General features: G+C 47.1%; 2 protein-coding genes and 1 long non-coding RNA gene across 7 annotated transcripts in view; 1 reads left to right on the forward strand and 2 right to left on the reverse strand.

Moving 5' to 3' along the window:
- Nucleotides 1-810, reverse strand: part of LOC126490011 (forkhead box protein H1-like) — an 8,846-nt gene extending 8,036 nt beyond the window's left edge. The window contains exon 1 of the mRNA XM_050124654.1: nucleotides 13-810. Within this exon, the coding sequence (XP_049980611.1) occupies nucleotides 13-809 (797 nt within the window). The 5' untranslated portion in view covers nucleotide 810. The remainder of the gene's footprint in view (nucleotides 1-12) is intronic.
- An 8,652-nt stretch (nucleotides 811-9,462) lies between these two features.
- LOC126489960 (uncharacterized) lies at nucleotides 9,463-15,944 on the reverse strand. 2 transcript variants are annotated; one of them, XR_007589062.1, is made up of 3 exons: nucleotides 15,886-15,944; nucleotides 13,725-13,786; nucleotides 9,463-13,622 (listed from the first exon to the last, which is right to left on the reverse strand). It is a non-coding gene; the product is annotated as an uncharacterized lncRNA (long non-coding RNA). The 2 variants fall into 2 exon arrangements; XR_007589061.1 differs by having other exon boundaries at nucleotides 9,463-12,927; nucleotides 13,508-13,622; nucleotides 13,725-15,923.
- A 3,658-nt stretch (nucleotides 15,945-19,602) lies between these two features.
- Snx27 (sorting nexin 27) overlaps nucleotides 19,603-20,329 on the forward strand; it is an 86,073-nt gene continuing 85,346 nt past the window's right edge. For 2 of the 4 annotated variants that reach the window (XM_050124556.1, XM_050124555.1), the window contains exon 1: nucleotides 19,603-20,084. In XM_050124556.1, the coding sequence (XP_049980513.1) occupies nucleotides 19,780-20,084 (305 nt within the window). In that variant the 5' untranslated portion in view covers nucleotides 19,603-19,779. The remainder of the gene's footprint in view (nucleotides 20,085-20,329) is intronic. The other 2 variants (XM_050124554.1, XM_050124553.1) reach the window with 2 other exon arrangements.

Consider the following 20,329-nt stretch of genomic DNA (forward strand, 5'->3'; position numbering starts at 1 on the left):
GAAGCTCTGCACCCCCTGCTGGACATCCCCATGGGATCTTGGGAACCCTGAAGTAAGTGAACTGGCCAGGTGCCTTGCTCTGGGGAAAGAGAAGGCCTGATGACTTCCCCTTGGGAAGTCTCCCCCTCTATTCTTGTGGGCCCAGGAAGGGAGCAGAGGGGCCACAGAGGCTTCTCAGTAGAGTTACGGGGCGCAGTACACATCTCTTCTTCCCCCTTGGAGCTAGTACCTGCCTGAGCTGAACTGCTCTGTCCAGCTAGTGCAGGCTGCTGGGGCCATGTCGATCCTTTCCCGGGGTCCGCTAGCAGGGACTGGATGCTGAAACCGTCCCTGGATGGTGGTGGGGGACTGGGCGGCCGGTAAGGCCGGCCGTGGAGCACGAAGGGGCTCAGGTCCTTGACGAAAGCTCTGCGTGTGCCCCGGGTCTGCCATCGCCGGCACAGAGCAGTGTTCTGAAGGCGCAGAGCCTCTGCTGGGATCAGGTTCACATCCACCACCCAGAAGTTGCCCTTGGCCTGGGGCTTTGCAGGGTCCTTGGGCACCTTCCGGAAGCACCGGTTAGAGGAAAGGTTGTGGCGGATGGAGTCCTTCCAGCCTTCGTAGTCGTCCCTGAAGAAGGGAAACATTGCCTGGACCTGACGGATGATCTGGGCCAGCTTCAGCCTGCGGAAAGGTGCTGCCTGAATTACCAGAGCGATCATGGCCAAGTAGGTGTAGGGGGGCTTGTCATGACGTAGGTATCTCGTCTTCCTCCCCTTGGGGGGAGACTCTGCCTTTGGAGGCCTCTGATGAGAGGTGTTGCAAGACATCACGCAAGGAAAGCGGCCCTGTGTGGGGGTCTGACCTAACAGGGGGCTCAGGGCAGACCGACTGTAAGTCGAGGTGGGGTCCCAGTCCCTCTTTCCATTTCATAATCTAATTATGTCTGGTTTGTCAACATGCCAAAGTTGACAAATTGAAAAATCTTTAAATTTTGAAAAATCTCACATGTGATCAATGCACATAAAATAAAAATAGATTATTTTAAAAAATGTTGTTGGACTGGAAATGTGGCTAACTAGTTAAGAGTACTGGCTGCTCTTCAAGAGGACCTGAGTTTGAGTCCCAGCAACCACATGGTGGCTCACAACTGTCTGCAGCTCCAGTTCCAGGGGATCTCGCGCCCTCTTCTGCCCTCTGAGGGTACTAGGCATGCAGATAGTGCACATACATGTACGCAAACACCTATACACATAAAAAAGTGATAAAGAATTTTGTCTACTCTCTTAGTTGATTGCAGGGAATGAGAAACAGATAGATTGTGTGTCCCAGTATCCTCCTTATGCAAGAGTCAAAAGGCAGGCACCAGCAATAAAGGTCTTTTCTGTCACTCACTTGTCCTTGCATTTGGTCATCCAACAACAGTGAGATTGTGTAGCATGGAGCTCAGAGAGCTGTTTTGGGCTTCGGCTCTTATTTATCATCCTATATCTTTGTTACTAGCCATGCTACTTGGAAAAGTTATTTAAACTCTAAGCTTTAATTTCTCCATCTGTAAAACCAAGATGATAATGCTCTCTCAGTAAGAACATTTACTCTGGGCTTACAGTGAAGTAGGCACCATCGTTTCTCTTTCGACAGATGAAGAAATCAAGATACAAGAGAGCAAGTCTCATGTTGAAGAATGCACAGATAGACAGTATGGATGGATAGGTCACAGGCAGTCTGGCCCCCTACCCGTGCGTGTAATCCTTGCTTTACTCCCTCATAGCTGAAGCAATGGTCTGAACAAAGACTTGCAAGGTGTCCGGAGAGATGCCTCTGTGGTTCATAGTACTTGCTCTTGCAGAGGACCAGTGTTCGGTTCCTAGAGCCCACATAGAGGCTCACAGTCATCTATAACTCCAGTTCAGATTATCTGATGCCCCCCCTTTTTTGGCTCCTGTGGGTACTGCACACATGTGAACACAAGTAAACATGTAGGCAAAAGCACCCACACATATAAATAAATCTTTTTTAAAAAAATTCATAGGGGCTGGAGAGATGGCTCAGTGGTTAAGAGTACTGACTGCTCTTCCAGAGGATCCGGGTTCAATTCCCAGCACCCACATGGCAGCTCACAACTGTATGAAGATCCAGTTGCAGGGGCTCTTGATGTGGGAGTGTCATATATCAATCTGTTGATTTCATTGGTTAAGCAATAAAGAAACTCCTTGGCCCTGATAGGTTAAAACATAGGTGGGAGGAGTAAACAGAATAGAATGCTGGGAGGAAGAGGAAGTGAGCTCAGACTCGACAGCTCTGCTCTCTGGAGCAGAGGCCCTGCTTCGCTCTCCTGGGCATACATGGGATGAAGCTCTGACCCAGGATGGACGTAGGCTAGAATCTTCCCGGTAAGTGCACATTGGGGTGCTTACACAGATGATTAGAAATGGGCTAAATTAGCCTATAAGAGGCTAGATAGAAATGGGCCAAGCAGTGTTTAAATGAATACAGTTTGTGTGTTGTTATTTCAGGGCATAAGCTAGCCAGGCAGCCAGGGTGCTGGGGACACAGCCCCGCTGCTTCTATTACAACAGGCTCTGACACCTTCACACCAATGCACATAAAATAAAGTTAAAAAAGCATAAGAATATTCAAAAAAATTTATATGCAAGGATCATGTGTAGCATGGGGCATGTCTGGCACACTATGGACACTATATGATTTATGGTGAAAAATATTTCTGAGCATTTAATATATAGGGCTTGGCTGTAGGCTTAGAAGGGAAATTCAGAGAATATGTCCCTAAATTGCTATTAATCTAAGCAGTGCCAGGAGATATTTGTGTGCCGTCAGGCAAATAGTCACATGTCATTTTTCAAAACTGAGGAAACAAAAATCTAGTTTTAAGGAAATGGGGCACAAAGGTGGGTGCAGGTAAGGGTGGGTGTGGGTACAGGTGGGCACGGGCAGGTGTGTGCGACTTTGGGTTAGAATTGGAACAGAATCAAGATCCACAGTATGGACTTTGTTCTTGTTCTAGGAAGAGCATCCTAGAATGAGCTGGAGAAAAGTCCCAACCTTGAGCTAGTGTAGCTTGGAGTACCTTCCCTTGGCACTCTGCTTTCCCCAAGCCCCTCCTGAGCCTCTCGGATCACCTGACTCACCTGAGTTCACAATTCTTTGTGTGTGGGGTGTGGAGGTGTGGGGGTGCTGGAGACTGAACCCAGACCTCACACATTCTGGGCGGGGCTTTAGTACCAAACTTAATCCCCAGAGAGTCCACATTAAATTTTTTTCCTTTGAGGCTATATTTATTTCCATTTTATGTGTGTTAGTGTTTTGCTTGCATGCATGTCTGCGGTGTCCTCAGAGGCCAGAAGAGGATGACAGATCCCTTCGGACCCGAGTTACTGATGGAGCCTGGGTGCGCTGAAAGAGTCATCTCTCCAGTCCCTTGCGTTTTGTCTTTTTTTTTTAAATATTTATTTATTTATTTATTTACTTATTCATTCTGTATACAATATTCTGTCTGTGTGTATGCCTGCAGGCCAGAAGAGGGCACCGGACCTCATTACAGATGGTTGCGAGCCATCATGTGGTTGCTGGGAATTGAACTCAGAACCTTTGGAAGAGCAGGCAATACTCTTAACCACTGAGCCATCTCTCCAGCCCCGCGTTTTGTCTTTTTGAAGATTGTGTGTGCGTGCGTGCGTGCGTGTGTGTGTGTGTGTGTGTGTGTGTGTGCAGGTGCCTGCAGCGGCCAGAAGGGGACATTGGATCTCCTTGGAACTGGAGTTACACGCGGCTATGATTCCCTGACATGGATGCTGAGAACCCAACTCCTGGCACTCTGCCAAGGCGGGAAGCACTCTTACACAGTGAACCATTTCTCTAGCCCTCAAGTCCCAAGATCTTAAGTGTCATTGTGCTTTTCCTAATTCGAAGAGGTGACCATTTCTCCTTCCCTGCTCTCTAGTGAGTGCCGCTTTTCACCTGGCTCACTCTCTAACCTCAGTGTGTCCTTTCTTGAAAGCCCATACCCCTCTGAACTCCTGGTGGGTTGGTGTTGTTGACTAAAGTCCCATGCTGTTAAGAGTTTTGTGAGCCAAGTGGGACTCTGCACCTACAGGTTGAAACCAGCAGAGGGCAGCATGCCATTGAGCACCTGGGCAGGTGATCCCTGTGAGCCCTGTAGAACAAACGGGAGGTCTCAGGAGCTTCCATGCTGTAAATACCTAATTTAATTTTTTATATTTTATTTTTAAGAAAAGGGCAGCAGTTGAACTAGGATTAAATGAGGGATTTTTTTTTTTTGTAAATTAGATCCAGTACCAGAAGAACAAAGGCCAGGCCTGAGAAGAAACTGGATTATAGGAGAGTAAATATCGTTTACAAACTGAACAAGTCTCCCTGCCCTTGGTTTGGTTGCTTATTTGTGTCACCAGAGGTAGACTGCTGGAACATTCCTGAGGCTGGTAAACATTTCGGTAAAAACGAAAGCTGATTTTAAGATCTCATTAATAGCTAGACAGGATGGGACAGGCCTGTAGCCCTACTACTACTAGGTGGGTTGTTGAGACAGAGGCAGGAGGACATGCAATTCAAGGACACCCCCAGCTATGTAGCAGGTCTGAAGACAGCTGGGTTATATGATCCCCTGTCTCAAAAGAGCAACTAAAAGATCTCATATATGCCAGGCGGTGGTGGCACACGCCTGTAATTCCAGCACTAAGAAGGCAGAGGCGAGTTCCAAGGCAGCTAAGGCTACTTAATAGGAAAAAAAGAAAAGAAAAATTTCTTTTATAAGGCTTGGTGTTTAATCTCCTCTTCTTAAGGGTTCTGGAGGAATGTCATTTCATTTGATCATGTTAAATAAGTTCTTGGTTGCTGGGCGGTGGTGGCGCACCTTTAATCCTGGCACTGGAGAGGCAGGCAGGTCTCTGAGTTCGAGGCTAGCCTGGTCTACAAGAGCTAGTTCCAGGACAGGCTCCAAAGCTACAGAGAAACCCTGTCTTGAAAAACCAAACCAAACCAAAACAAAACAAAAAATTCTTGCTCAGGAAAGACTCTGTTTTGGAGTTTTCCAGAAAGCTCTGTCAAGCCACACGCTCTCCCCCTTTCTCTAGAGAGGATGATGTGGCCGAGAGTCTCAGGCCGGATGAAGATCACCAGCCTGAGCATGCTCAGGGGGAAGCTCAGTGTGGGTGCTAAGGAGGGCTGGGTGTTGGCGTGGCTCACCCGGGGATGTGGGTCAGCCATTTCACTAACTGAACCCTAGGTTCCGCTTCTCTCAAATAGCAGGTTGTCCGAGTTCCAGTCACCAACTATCACATTTTGTGTAATCACAAGTGGCCTGAGGATTCAAGCAGGATGCGGTGGCACCGTGGCACACACATAATTGTAACACTTGCACAAACACAGGAGGGAGTGAAGGTCAGAGGGTTGAGAGATTAAGGTTGGGGGCTGGAGTGGTGACCCAGCGGTTAAGAGCATCCATGTAGGGTGGCTCACAACTGCCTGTAACTCCAGCGCTACGGGATCCAACACCTTCTAGTGGCCTCCATGGGCAGTCACACTTATGTGTGCAAACACACATGCACACATACCCAAAAAACACACATAAAAGGGCTGGAGAGATGGCTCAGAGGTTAAGAGCACTGACTGCTCTTCCAGAAGTCCTGAGTTCAGTTCCCAGTAACCACATGGTGGCTCACAACTATCTGTAATTCCCTCTTCTGGCCTGCAAGTGTACATGTAGTCAGAAAAAAAAAACTGTACACATAATAAATAATAAGGAAAACAAAAAAACACATAAAAATAAAATACTTTGTTTTTTTTTAAAGTCGGGTGGTAGCAGTACATACCTTTAATCCCAGCACTCAGGAGGCAAAGGCAGGTGGATCTCTGTGAATTTGAGGCCAGCCTGGCTTACATAATAAGTTCCAGGACAGCCACGGTTACAGAGAGAAACCCTATCTTTAAAAAAAAAAAAAGAAAAAAAAAACTACGTTTTTTTGAAAAGGGAGGTCCAGGTTGGGCTAGTGGGTCAAATCACAAATGCCCTCCACATGTGCATGTCCCCTCCCAAATAAAGGAAGAAATCATAAGCACCTGTTCAAAACCACCTGCGTTCAATGCCTGGAGCCCATGTAAAAGCAGAGAGATTCAACTCCACGAAGTTGTCCACGGCTACACGGCCTTGGTAGCCTTGGGATTTCGTAGAGACCCACAGAACAGCCTTAAGAATGTGACAGCTGTATTGAGAGATAATGTTGCTCACTCAACAACAGGGCTGAGTGTCCCCCCCCCCCCTCCAGGCGGTGGAGAGGTGACAGCTGAGATTAAGCCTCACTCACTCTGGTTTCTGGACTTCTGCAGGCTGTTTTAGGAGACACCATATACCTCCCCTCACTTTTTTCTGCCATTTGTTTTTTTGTCTTTTCCAACCCATAAACAGAGGCCAGGAGAAGTGGTTCAGGGTTGGGGTGGGGGTGGGGTGAGAAATCTGTGGCCAAGGCTAGTGACCTGAGTGTGATCCCGGGGACCCTTATGATGGACAGAACTGACTCTGAAAGTCGACCTTTAACCTCCACACTCACGCTATAAATCAAAACAAACGGGCAAAACCCTGGGCCAGCAAGGCAGCTAGCAGGACAAGTGCCGCTAAGGCTGCCAACTTGGGCTCAATTCCTGGGACCCAGATGGTAGAGAGAAGCGATTCTCAAACGTTGCCTTCTGACCTCCACAGATGCACATGGCAGGAATACCCCCTACCAAGTGAGTAAGTAATGTTAAAAACAAACAATCCTACGCAATAATGGGGCATGCCTGTAATCCCAGCACTTGAGAAGCTAAGGCAGTAGGATCGGGATTTCATGGTGAGCCTTGGCTACGTACTAAGTTGGAGGCTAGCTTGGGCTACAGGAAACCCTGTCTCAGAAAACAAGGGGCTGTGGATGCAGTTCAACTGAGATGAGAGAGTGCTTGCCTGGCATGCACAAAGCCCTGGATTCAGTCCCCAGTACTGCATAAAGCTAAGCTCCGTGAGAAGCTTGATGCTAGCCTGGTATATGTCGAGACTTTGTTTTGAAAACAAAAAAGCTGCCGGGCGGTGGTGTCATATGCCTTTAATCCCAGCACTCGGGAGGCAGAGGCAGGCGGATCTCTGTGAGTTCGAGACCAGCCTGGTCTACAGAGCTAGTTCCAGGACAGGAACCAAAGCCACAGAGAAACCCTGTCTCGAAAAACAAAACAAAACAAAAAACAAAACAAAACAAAACAAAAACCACAGAGAAACCCTGACTCGAAGAAAAGAAAAAAAAAGCTGATATCTGTTGGTGAATCCCCGCCCCAACCCCCGAGGATGCCAGACAGTGCCAATCATCCTCTACAATGCTCCCTCAGCCTGGTACGGAGTCTCCGGCTCTGGGTCCCTGTTTGCCTCTAGTCTAGGCAGAGAATGGCTGGGGCTATTAGTCTCGTCCCAGCATTGGTCCACACCTAGCGGCCGGTGGAGGAACTGCAGTGAGCTCGTCTGGACTAGCAGGATGTTTTACGAGGTGGCTGTCCTGGATCACTGAAGAAAAGATAATCTCTCCTGGAGCGAGCCCTGGGGCACTTGCCTGGCACCCGGAGCTGAATGAGAGAACTGGGTGCTGATATTTAGTGTCTGTGCACTGGAGGGCACATGTCATTTACAAATGACGGCGTTGGGTAGGGTGTCTGGCACCTGTAATCCCAGGCAGCTGGGAGATGTATTGGTTATGAGTTCCGAGTCAGCCTATGCTACATAGTAAGAATCTGTCTCACGAACCGAAGCCAAGCGCCGGATTAGTGGTGACATAGTGATTTCCGGGCCAGCCAGGGCCACATGGCCTCGGAAAGCCAAACAAGCTAATTGAAACCTATTTCAACTCCAGAAGAGGGCTAAATGAACTTTCAGGGGCTGCAGAGATGGCTCGGTGGTTAAAAGCACTGGCTGCACTTCCTAAAGACTTGCATTCAATGTCCAGAACCCATGAGGTGGCTCACAACCAAAAACTGGGCAGTAGAGGTGCATGCCTTTAATCCTAGCACGTGAGAGGCAGAGGCAGGCGGATCTCTGTGAGTCTGAGGCCAGCCTGGTCTACAAAGTGAGTTCCAGGACAGCCAGGGCTACACAGAGAAACCCTGTCTCAAAAAACAAACAAACAACAACAAAAAGAACTTAGTGAGCTCCCGGGCTTGAGTTTGAGGGGTTGGGGAGGACTTAGTCAATGGTATTTTCTAGGAAAATTGCCTGTAATTACTGGATTGAAGTAAATAGACCATCTTCTAATTCCAGGTTTATAGACTGGAGCCGAATAGGCCTTTTGCTCAGCCCTGGGTATGGGGCACAGGCTGGTTTCAGTAGTGTCCTCTGGAGTGTTCTCAAGGTTCCTGAGTATGTCAGGTCAGAAGATCCTTGCTGCTATTCGAAGTGTGGCTCTCACAGCTTTGCCTCATGCTCACACTTCTAAGGGGCTGTAAACGTTAGTACATATACATTGTCAGTAAACAGACTTTTCCAGAGTTGTGAATAGCCACCAGGCTTTGTGCCTGGGCTTCTCTGTGGCTCCGAGACTTCCTCTCTGCCTCCCTGTCCCAAAGAATTTTTGGCATAGATATGAAGTGAGCCAGCTGTGTTGAAAGAGGGCAAAAAACAAAGGAATAAATGAGCAGGTAATCTTCAAGGGGAATTTGATTCCATTCTGTGTACAACATTCTCTTACAGTGCTTTTATTATTGTTGTTGTTGTTTTTTTAAATATTTATTTATTAATTATGTATACAATACTCTGTCTGTGTGTATGCCTGCAGGTCAGAAGAGGGCACCAGACCCCATTACAGATGGTTGTGAGCCACCATGTGGTTGCCGGGAAATGAACTCAGGACCTTTGGAAGAGCAGGCAGTGCTCTTAACCTCTGAGCCATCTCTCCAGCCCTATTGTTTTTTTTTTTTTAATTTAGGGGTGGTTCTTGAATTGCATTTTAGTCAAAACAACTTTGGAAATGTAACTGGGTATGTTATCACTCACTTGTAATCCCAGCGCCTGGGAGGCTGAGGCAGGAGGACGATACCAGCCTAAGAATGTGAAGCCATTGAGAACCCATCTCAAATAAGATTAACAACAACAACACCAATAATAATAAACAACCCTAGGGCTGGAGAAGTGGCTCAGTGGTTAAGATCTCAGAGGATCTGGATTCAATTCCTACCACTCATGTCCTGTGACTCACAATCACTTGTAACTCTAGCTACAGGGATATTTAATGCCTCTGGTCTCTGTTGGCACTGTATCATGCATGTAGTCACTTAGAGATTCACACAAATACACATAAGTCAAAATAGAATTAATGTATAATAATGGTAATAATAATAATAATAATACACCACATGTCTTGGTTACTTTTCTACTGTTATGACAAAACACCATGACAAAGACAACTCATAAAAGAAAGAGTTTATTTGAGGCTTACAGTTTCAGAGGGTTGGAGTCCATGACCATCATAGTGGAGAGCAGGGCAGCAGGCAGGCGGGCTTGGCGATGTGTTACAAGGAGAGAGGGCCTGCTTTTGCTCCCGACCGCCCTGCTAGCTTACACCCGAAATAACCACACAGAAATTGTATTGATTAAATCACTGCCTGGCCCATTATCTCTAGCCTCTTATTGGCTAACTCTCACATCTTGATTTAACCCATTTCTAGTAATTTGTATATCACCATGAGGTTGTGGCTTACCAAGAAAGATTCAGCATGTCTGACCTGACGGCTCCATGTTGGCTCTCTGTCTGCCCTTCTTCCCAGCATTCAATTCTGTCTACTCTGCCTACCTAAGTTCTGCCCTATCAAAAGGTCAAGGCAGTTTCTTTAGTCAACCAATGAAAGCAACACATAAACAGAAGGACCTCCTACACCAGCACTGGTACAATAGCTGAGAGCTTACATCTTGTTTTTTGTTTCATTTTTTGAGATACGGTTTCTCTGTGTAGCCCTGACTGCCCTGGCACTCACTCTGTAGACCAGAATGGCCTTGGACTGACAGAGATCCTCCTGTCTCTGCCTCCCAGTGTTGGGATTAAAGGCATGCACCACCACCATCCAGTGAGCACTCTTGAGACACAACCTCAAGGCGGAGAGAGAACTAGGAACTAATAGCCTTTTAAAATCTCAAAGCCCACCCCCAGTGACTCACTTCCTCTAACAAAGCCACACCTCCTAATCTTTCCCAAACAGTTCCACCAACTGGGGACCAAGTATTTAAACATAGGAGTTTCTGGGGACCATTTTCATTCAAACCACCGCATCCTAGCACTCAAGAGGCAGAGGTAGGAGGTTCAACATGAGTTTGAGATCAACCTGGTCTACACAGTCAGTTCCAGGCCAGCCAGGTCTAAACAGAGAAACTCTGCCAGTAAATACATTAAAAGAATAAATAAGGCTGGGCATAGTGGCACAAGTCTTTAATTCTAGCACTTAGGAGGCAGAGGCAGGTGGGTCTCTGTGAGTTTGAGGCCAACTTGGTCTACAGAGCGAGTTCTAGAACAGCAAGAGCTGTTTCACAAAGAAACCTTGTCTGGAAAACCAATAAATAAATAAATAAATAAATAAATAAATAAATAAATAAGACATTAGAAAGCCCATGAAACCCAACTGAGGATCTGAGTAAAGGGGAAGATGGCACAAGGTGGAAAACAAGCAATGGTTGATGCTGGTAAACAGTTATCATTCTCAGATAAAGGTGGGTGAAATTCAGCATAAATGGCTGTTAGAAACAACCACGAACTAACACAGTTTTCAAGTTTAGCAATTATTTTTTTCGCTTTAGGTCTGGATATTTTCACTGCTTTCTCTGTGCAACCCAGGTTGTCCTGAATTTTGCTATGTAGACCAGGCTGGTTCAAACTTATTGAGCTCCACCTGCCTCTGTCTTCTGATAAAGGCTCTCTAATTTTATTTACTTATTTGTTTATTTTTGAGACAGAGTTTCTCTGGGTAGCTTTGGTGCCTATCCTGGTACACACTTCTTTCCCTTGAGCTGTTTCCACTTCCTGTTAGCAGCTCTTCTCGGCAGGTATCCCACAATGGGAATCTCTAACATCTTAGGTTCTCCCAGGTGATCCAGGCTTCCCCTTCACAGTTTCACAAAATGGCCTCTCTGTTAGGCCTCCATTCAAGGATACCACTGACAGTGCCTGACCTTTAACTTTATTCCATAATTCCTTTCTCTGTCTTTAACTCTAAAGTCGGAACCACATGGCTGAAGCTGCCAAGTTCTACTGCTTGCTGGGACTGTTTAGCTACATCTTCACAACTTTCTTTTGTCCCTCACTGCCTAAGCCTGGCTGTCCTTGAACTTGCTATTTAGACCAGGCAGTCTTCAAACTCAGAGATCTGCCAGCCTCTGCCTTCCTAGCGCTGGGGTTAAAGGTGTGCCAACACACCTGGCTCCAAACTCTTCTATATTCCATCCCACAAGTTAGAAGTTTACCTGGGTGGGATCTGGCCTTTAGGCCACCATTCCCTGTATTTCATTTTGTCTGTTTATCTCCTTGAACCATTCTACTTTTTCTCCTTAAAATTTACATCTTGTAGTTTACCCTGCTCAGCTGGTTCTACTTAGTTAGAGTTACCACTAAAACCACACGACAGAGATATACTGAGCTGTTTTGAGATTTCTTCTTCCATGGAAATTAATCTAAGACTCTTCACTTTAGCCACAGTCAGACTTGTACAAGGGCAAAAGGCAGTCATTATCTTCACCCAAATATCACAAAAACGGTTTCTAGGCAACATACTAAAATTCTCCTCTGAAACCTCTTGAGCCAGCTCCTGACACTTCAAATCATTATCAGCGCCACTGTCTTCCATGCTCCTACTAATATGGCCCATTAAGCAGCACTTAAAACATTCCACTACTTTCCCAAAAGTACCGAAATCCAAATTCCACTAAACAAACACATGGTCAGGCCTATCACAGCTGTACCCCACTTCTGGTACCAATTTCTGTCTTAGGGTTTTTATTGCTGTGAAGAGACACCATGACCTTGGCACCTCTTATAAAGGAAACATTTAATTGGGGTGGCTTGCTTACAGTTTCAAAGGCTCTGTCCATTATCATCACATCAGGGAGCATGGTGGCATGCAGGCAGATGTGGTGCTGGAGCTGACAGTCCTTACATCTTGACTCAGAGGCAACAGGAAGTCGACTTGAGCTTGAGCAAAGCTACCCTGTTGTAGCATGTACTTCATTTTTAAAAATTAAGCTATTTTTTGTAAGTGTCCTGTAAATTCTTTTTGTTTTTTGAAACTTCTACATGAAGATGAGGTGGCACCATGTGGCAGCTTACCCAAATCCACCCTTCTTGCCGTCACCCTTTGTATTTGCAGAGCTTCAATTCGACTCTGGTACTCACTGGAAGCTGTACTATACAGTGACAGGTCTTCTCTAAGTCCCAGAAGAAAGTCTTGACTAAAACTAGCCGTGGTAAAGCCAGGTGATGGTGGTGCACACTTTTAATCCCAGCACTTGGGAGGCAGAGGCAGGGGGATCTTTGCAAGTTTGAGGCCAGCCTGGTCTACAGAGCAAGTTCCAGGACAGGTTCCAAAGCTACACAGAGAAACCTTATCTCAAAACACCAAACAACCAAACAAACCCCAAGAAAAAAAAACTCAAAAAGCCTAGTCATGGTAGTTGTTTTTGTGTGTTTGTTTGCTTTATTTTGTCAACGGTTGGGTTGGCATATTAGGTGTGAGACAGGAGAACACTAAAGAAAGCTTGCTTGCTTTCCTTCCTGTATCTGAGATTCTCCTGTAGGTCTGTCTGTACAGCATTCTCATGTCTGGAGCCCTTGGATGTCAGAAGAAGGTGTGGGATCCTCTGGAACTGGGGTTATAGATGGTTATGGGGCACTACGTGGGTGCTGTCCATCAAACCCGGGTCCTCTGCAAGAACAAATGCTCTAACCGCACGGGGCCAGTTCACTGCTTCCCAGAAGCCTACCATCGGCTTGGGAAGGTAGAACACAGCCAAATACTTGCTGTTGTGTCCTAAACCGAGTTGGGCTGACCATAAATGCAGTAGGGGTTAGATTGAATTTATTTATTTATTTATTTATTTATTTATTTATTTATTTATTTATTATGTATACAATATTCTGCCTCCATGTATGTCTGAAGGCCAGAAGAGGGCACCAGACCTCATTACAGATGGTTGTGAGCCACCATGTGGTTGCCAGGAATTGAACTCGGGACCTTTGGAAGAGCAGGCAATGCTCTTAACCACTGAGCCATCTCTCCAGCCCCCTGATTTTTCTTTTGCTGTGTAACCAGTTACTACAGATTCAGCAGCTTAAAGCACATGGGCCCTCTACTCAGATCTCACTCAGCTACAGTTAAGGTTGCTTTGTGGAGCTTGGATCCTCTTCTTCATGTTCGTGTGCTTGTTAACAGACTTTCATGAGCGTATAAGATGGAGGGGCCTACTTATTTATTTATTTATTTACTTACTTACTTACTTACTTACTTATTTGTGCTGTCCCCAAGAGCCGCTCGGGTCCTGGAGTTCTCTGAGGCTTCACATGTGTGGCTTTCCTCCTAGGTGGCTCTTAGCCTTCCAAACGCCAGAAGGGCCAGTCTTGCTAAGAAGGAATATTACATAACTCAGCAGAACCATGGGTGTGACACAACCGTCACCTTTGGCGTATTTTATTGCCCAGAAGCAAGTCACAGGTTCTACTCACCTCTGAGGGAGGGAGTTACACAAGCGCGTGACTCATCAGGAGTCCTCTGGAACTGCGTTGGCCTCAGGAATTTAGAAAAGGGAAATGTTAGTTCTAGCTGGACTCTTCAGGGACACTGAAGGAAGACTCCAGCTAGGGTTTGAACGAGGAGAATTCAGAGCAGCGAAAAGCTAAGACACAAGACGGAGAGGCTGTGCGAGCAGGCATGCAGAGGGGCTTCCCACCTAAGTATGCTGCCTCCGGGGTTCTGGGAACCGCTGCCTCTGCGGGGTCCCAGAAGGTAGGGAAAACTTGATGGACAGAGGAAAGAGAAGGGCCTGGCTTTGGTCAGAACGTTTGGGAACAAGGTTCAATTCTTGGGTTAATTAGTAGTGAGTCTGTAGTCTGCTGTTATCTGAGCCTAGTTTCTCGGGATGATTTCTGTTTACACTGTTATTGAGAGCGTAAACTGAGCTCTGAGGTGGGACATACTCTGCAAACAATGAATGGCCCAAGTCCGACTTCGAAGACGGCTTCACCGACTACCCAGGCTCCTCTCCGTCTAGGTGCCCCAAGTCTCTGACTTCTCTTAGCTGTTCACTGCTCTCTTTCTTCTTTGAGCCTGCTACTTCAAGGGCGGATTTCCTGGGCTCTGCTATCAGCACTCAGCTCACTGGACGATCTTCCTGTGCTGTGGCTGTGTCCAAACAAAGGCTAGACAGCTCCTCTTGGACCTACCACAGGCCCCTCAAGTCTACCTGGCTCCAAGAAAACTGTCTCCTGCACGCCTCCTCTTCCTTGTGCCTCGTCTTGGGGGAATGTGGACCATCGCTTCCTCCCTGTTCCAGGGCACCCGATATCCTCCCAGGCTCCGAGCCTTTCCTCTCCCGTGTCCCCTTCCTTATATCTCCACTGCTACTGCCCTGGTTTGAATCCCATTAATTCTCCTGCATTCCTGCAATTGCTTCTGAATGATCTACCCAGTTCGCTTCTTGTAAGTCCTGCAGCATGAACGTCCTGAAGGGCAGGTGGGAGAACGTTTGGATAATCTGCTCAAAGAGGCATTCGAAGACCCCCTTCATTCCGAGGACTGAAACTCCAGTTCCCAGGCACAAACAATATCCAGTCTCCAGAGCCCCACGAGATCTGACTCTCCTGTCCACCTGCCCTGTGTGCTCTGCTCCAGTCCTCCTGAGCTGCACATTCTCACCCCACACTGATGGTCTTGCAGACCTCAGTGTCCCCTACCATCATGCTCTGTGTTGTGAACTCATCTGGTGAATAGCCACATCTCCCCTATGTCCTCACCTCCAGGTGCTTGAAGGCTTCTCCCAGCAGCTTGTGCAGGCCTCTGGCTCATCTCTCATTGTGATTTAATTGTTAGTATTGTTTTGTCTTTTGCTATCTTGACTCTTAGACAATGAGTGTTGGAGACATTTGTTTCATGTAGCCCAGGTTGGCCCTGAATTTAGTATGTAGCTGAAGCTGACCTTGAAACCCTTCATCTACTTCTTCAGTGTTTGGAATACAAGCACGCACCATTGCATGGTCTTGGCAACTTATTTTCACACACACACACTTTTGTCATGTTGAGACAGGATTTCTCTGTGTAGCCCTGGAACTCACTCTGCAGACCAGGCTGGCCTTGATCCATTCACCTCAGTCTCCCGAGTGCTGGGATTAAAGGTGTGCACAGCCACTGCCTGGCTGGAAATATGTTTATATTGCATTTATTTCTGTGTTTGTGTGTCAGTCAGAGGACAACTTGGGAGTTGACTCCTTGGACTGACCGTGGGCTCCTTTACCCTCGGGGCCATCTCCTCTGCCCTTACTTTCTAGTTTGTGTGATCTGAGGACCTCTTCTTTCAGTTTAAACTTTTCTAAAATTAATTATTCTTTTTTGAAGCAAGATCTCACCCTGGGTCTGTGGTGCTCCTCTTGCTTCACCTTTTTGAGTGCTAGGATTACAGGTGTAATCCTTGTAGTGACGAGAGCGGGCAGGCCTGCTTTTCATCTGGCCCGACTCCCACTCGGCTAGCTTAGCCCCGGAAATAACAACACACAAATTGTATTCATTTAAACACTACCTGCCCCATTAGCTCTAGCCTCTTACTGGTTAATTCTCACATCTTGATTAACCCATTTCTAATAATCTGTGTAGCACCACGAGGTGGTGTCTTACCGGAAAAGACTCAGCATGTCTGACCTGGTGGCAGGCTCCATGGCATCTGACCTGGAGAGGAGAGGCATGGCATCTGCCTAACTTCCCTTCTTCCCAGCATTCTGTTCTGTTTACTCCACCCACCTATGTTCTGACCTATCAGGCCAAGCAGTTTATTTATTAATTAACCAATGAAAGCAACAGATAGACAAATGACCTTCCCACATCAACTCCTAGCTCATTTAATTAATGAATTAGCTTTTATAAGACAGGGTCTTTACGCCAGACTGCCTTAAATTTGCTTTGCAGCCTAGATCCCCTTGAGCCTCAGATTCCCTGCCTCTACCTGCCCAGTGCTGGGATGATTGGAGGTGTGAAGCTGGAACCAGGGCTTCTTGGATGCTAAACGAGCCCTGTGCCAACTAAGCTACAACCCCTCACTGGTTTTCTAAGTAGGTGACACATTCATTCTACTGAAAACCTGGAAGTTAGAGACGAGCTAATGGGAAGGCGAAATGTGTAAAGTCTTGCTCCTTCTTCTGTCCCCAGCCCTGCCCTCTAGTCTCCCTTCCTAGCGGCAATCCATGCTATCAACTTCTTGTGAATATTTCTAAAGATACAGTTATATGGCTGCCCTTTTATACACGAATAATATGATGTTCTGCAGACTGTGTTTCGTCTCGTTCTCACGTAACTGCACAGTCTCTGCGAGTGCATCTCATGCCATAAAGAGCTTCCTTGTTCCTTTTGTTTAAAGTGATTCAGTTTTCCATTGCGAGTATCGTAATCTAATCAGCGACTGTTATTAGGCTGTTTCCAAACTACACTTACTACAAACAATACTGAAATGACTTTCTTCATAAAGTGTTATTTCCCAGGTGTGCGAGTGGAAACGGAACAGCCGCGTGAGGGGGCAGGTGCAGTTTTATGTTTGACTACACACTATTGATTTTCTTGGAGTCTGTAGATATCTCGTTTATCTATGCATCCCTCATCACTGTTATAAAGCCTAGAACAGAATGTACACTCTGTGTGTGTGTGTGTGTGTGTGTGTGTGTGTGTGTGTGTGTGTGAAAGGGTCTCTTATAGAGCTGGCTAGCCTTGAACTTGGTGCATAGCTGAGCCTTGAACTTTTGATTTTCTCAAGGCCTCTATGTTCTGAGTGCTGGGAGTGTATCACATCTTGTTTATATGTTACTAGGGATTTAAGCAGAGGCTTCCTGCACGCTAGGCTGGTGGTCTACCCACTGGCTGACATCCTTAGTCCCATTTGGTATATATATTTTTAAAAAGATTTATTTATTTATGTATATGAGTGATCTATTTGCATGTATGCCTGCATGACAGAAGAGGGTATCAGAGCTCATTATAAGATGGTTGTGAGCCACCATGTGGTTGCTGGGAATTGAGCTCAGGACCTCTGGAAGAGCAGCCAGTCTCTTAACCACTAAGCCCCCACTCAGTACAGACACACACATACACACACATATATGCACAATACAAACACATACACATACATATGTACATATATACATGCTCTGGAACTTGCTCTGTAGACCAGGTTGGCCTTAAACTCACAGAGATCCTCTTGCCTCTGCCTCCTGAGTACTGGGGTTAAAGGTGTGCACCACCACCACCCAGCATATATTTTTAATAAGTATTTTAATAAATAAACAAAAACTAAAAGACTATTAGATTTTTTTTTTAAAGATGGTCTCACCATGTAGCCCCCTGGCTGTCTTGGAACTCTCTATGTATACCACACTGGCCTCAACTCACAGAGATCAGCTAGCCTCTACCTCCTGAATGCTGGGCTTAAAGGCGTGGGCTTGGCAGAAACAACTAGTTCTTCTAGCAACACGTTCTTTCCATGCAGTGTTCAATTCAAGCCAAATGATTCATGTTCAAACCAAATTCCAACAATATATTGGAGCAAAACTCATTGCCCCTTTTTTATTTCAGTATTTGAAAACTAATCAATTAGCTTTGTTGTAAAACAAGATCACCTTTCTTCCTTTTATTTATAATTCAAATCATTTTTTTACCTTCATATGCAGGCTCTAACTGTAATGACTTTGTGTCTCCAGTATTTTTCACAATCTCTTAATCCCTTCATTATTTCCCCTACCTAACCTGTGATCCTAAGAACTTGGCATAGCCCATAAACGCTCTCAGGAGGGTGTTTGCTGCTTTCAGAAATCATCCCCCTCTTTTGTGTTCATCGTTTCAGTTGTGTAGCCTCTCAAGCCCCCTTTTTCCTCCACATAGGGACTGAGATAGTGCTGGAGGTGGTTGACGAGCTGTACAGGTGTTTGGCACATGGTAATGTGGAGAAAGAGAGTTCTTCCTCTCATCGTCTGCTGTGTGCCGAGAGTGCAGGCTCCCGGCTGGTTACTCCAGCAGGGTCACTGCTCCGAGTTGTGGAGTTGCGCTAGCATGTGGCTTTGAAAGATGAAGAAATGTATCCCCTTAGGACAAAGAACGTGAAGAACAAGTAAGTTCCCTCCCTCCCTCCCTCCCTCCCTCCCTCCCTCCCTCCCTCCCTCCCTCCCTTCCTTCCCTTCTTCCTTTTTTTCTTATTTTGTTTGTTTGTCGAGACAGGGTTTCCGTGTGTAGCCCTGGCTGGCCTGGAATTCTCTCTGTGGAGCAGACTGGCCTTGAACTCAGAAATCCGCCTGCCCCTGCCTTCTGTGAGCTGGGACAGGCCACTAGTTGCTGTTCGTGATTCACTGCAGCCTTAAATTGTTCATTCATTTGTATATTCATCTTGGGCGATGACCCAGCAATCGAGAATTCGGTTCCTTATTTCATGTGTTGGGAAACGGAACCTTAGCATGGCAAAAGTCAGCGATTATGTAACACAATCTAAAGCTCAGTTATTTTTTCACGTATTGCAACTTTACGTAAGCTAACTACAGACGTACAGAAAGCGTGTGTGGAAGAAAACAACAGTCTCCATGATTTAGAACTGGATATTAGAGTGGCCAATAATTTCAACTTAGCAATAGTTTTGAAGTTGTCTTTGTCTCATTTATTTCTCCCAATAGCACCAGAGAATTCTTTGAAAACACAGCAATGGACGTTTTTGGCTACCTACCAGAATATAAACTGATACCGTGTAGAGTGCCTGGTCACAGCAAGAGGAGTAAGAACAGAAATAACGAAAATAGAAATCTGAGCAACTCCAGTCTGGTGTCTGATTTTACCCGACTGATAAGGTCCCAAGTTAATCTGCTACTGTTTAGTAGATGTTGTAGAACATCTAAGAGTCTACAAATCAAAGACAAAGGGAACATAATTAGCTTCAGCATGTTAGTTCTGATCCACCAAAGCATCATGTAACAGCTCTGATGAGTGCTATTTCCTTAAAGGATCAGGGACTAAGACACTCTTACTTGGAAATGTTGCATTCTACAGAAAGGAATAAAGTAAGCCAGGCAGTGGTTGCACATGCTTTTAATTCCAGCACTTAGGAGGTAAAGGCAGGAGGATCTCCAAATTCGAGGCCAGCCTGGTCTACACAGTCAGGGCTACACATGGAAGCCCTGTCTCTAAAAACAAAAACAACAACAACAACAAAAAAAAACAAAACAAAGCAAAAGATGTTCAACATCCAACCAAGAAAACACCTACCAGAATCCAAAGCCCAATAAACCACAACTCCCAGAAGGCTTTGTTCCCGGATGCGTCATGCACCCCTCCCCCGAACTACATCTCCCAGGAAGCCCCAAAGCACCCAACCGTCCACTTCCCCCGCCCCTGCTCCCTTTTCCCCCCCGCAGCGCGGCGGCCGGCTAGCTCCAGCGGTCGGCGGAGCGGGCGCGCGCCGGGGTCGCGCGGCTGCCGACGGGGGCGGGCACGCGCAGGAGTAGAGGCGTAGGGGGGCGGGGGACGGCTCGCTTGCTCGCTCGCAAGATGGCGGACGAGGACGGGGAAGGGATTCACCCCTCAGCCCCTCACAGGAATGGAGGCGGCGGCGGAGGGTCTGGGCTCCACTGCGCCGGGAACGGCGGCGGGGGAGGCGGCGGCCCGCGGGTCGTGCGCATCGTCAAGTCCGAGTCCGGCTACGGCTTCAACGTGCGGGGCCAAGTGAGCGAGGGCGGGCAACTGCGGAGCATCAACGGGGAGCTGTACGCGCCGCTGCAGCATGTGAGCGCCGTGCTGCCCGGGGGGGCGGCCGACCGGGCCGGGGTGCGCAAGGGGGACCGCATCCTGGAGGTGTGAGTATCGCGGCCGCCACGCCCCGTCCCCTTACCCTTCGCCTGTCCTGACCCCCCCACCCTGTCACTCAGGCCGCACCTCCCCCAGCTCGCGAGCCTGCCGCGACCCTCGCGCCCCGCGGGCCTTCGCGACTCGGCTTGGAGCCTTCTTCCTGGCGTCTCCAGTTTGTGCCCTTGCCCCACCATCCCCGCTGTCCCCATGCCTTTGGCTGCTCGCAAACCCTTTGCCTTCTCCTGTGGCACGC

This window comes from Alexandromys fortis, unplaced genomic scaffold, assembly GCF_014885135.2.
Source record: "Alexandromys fortis isolate MF-2015 unplaced genomic scaffold, M_Fortis_MF-2015_v1.1 scaffold_218, whole genome shotgun sequence".
Taxonomy (NCBI): domain Eukaryota; kingdom Metazoa; phylum Chordata; class Mammalia; order Rodentia; family Cricetidae; genus Alexandromys; species Alexandromys fortis.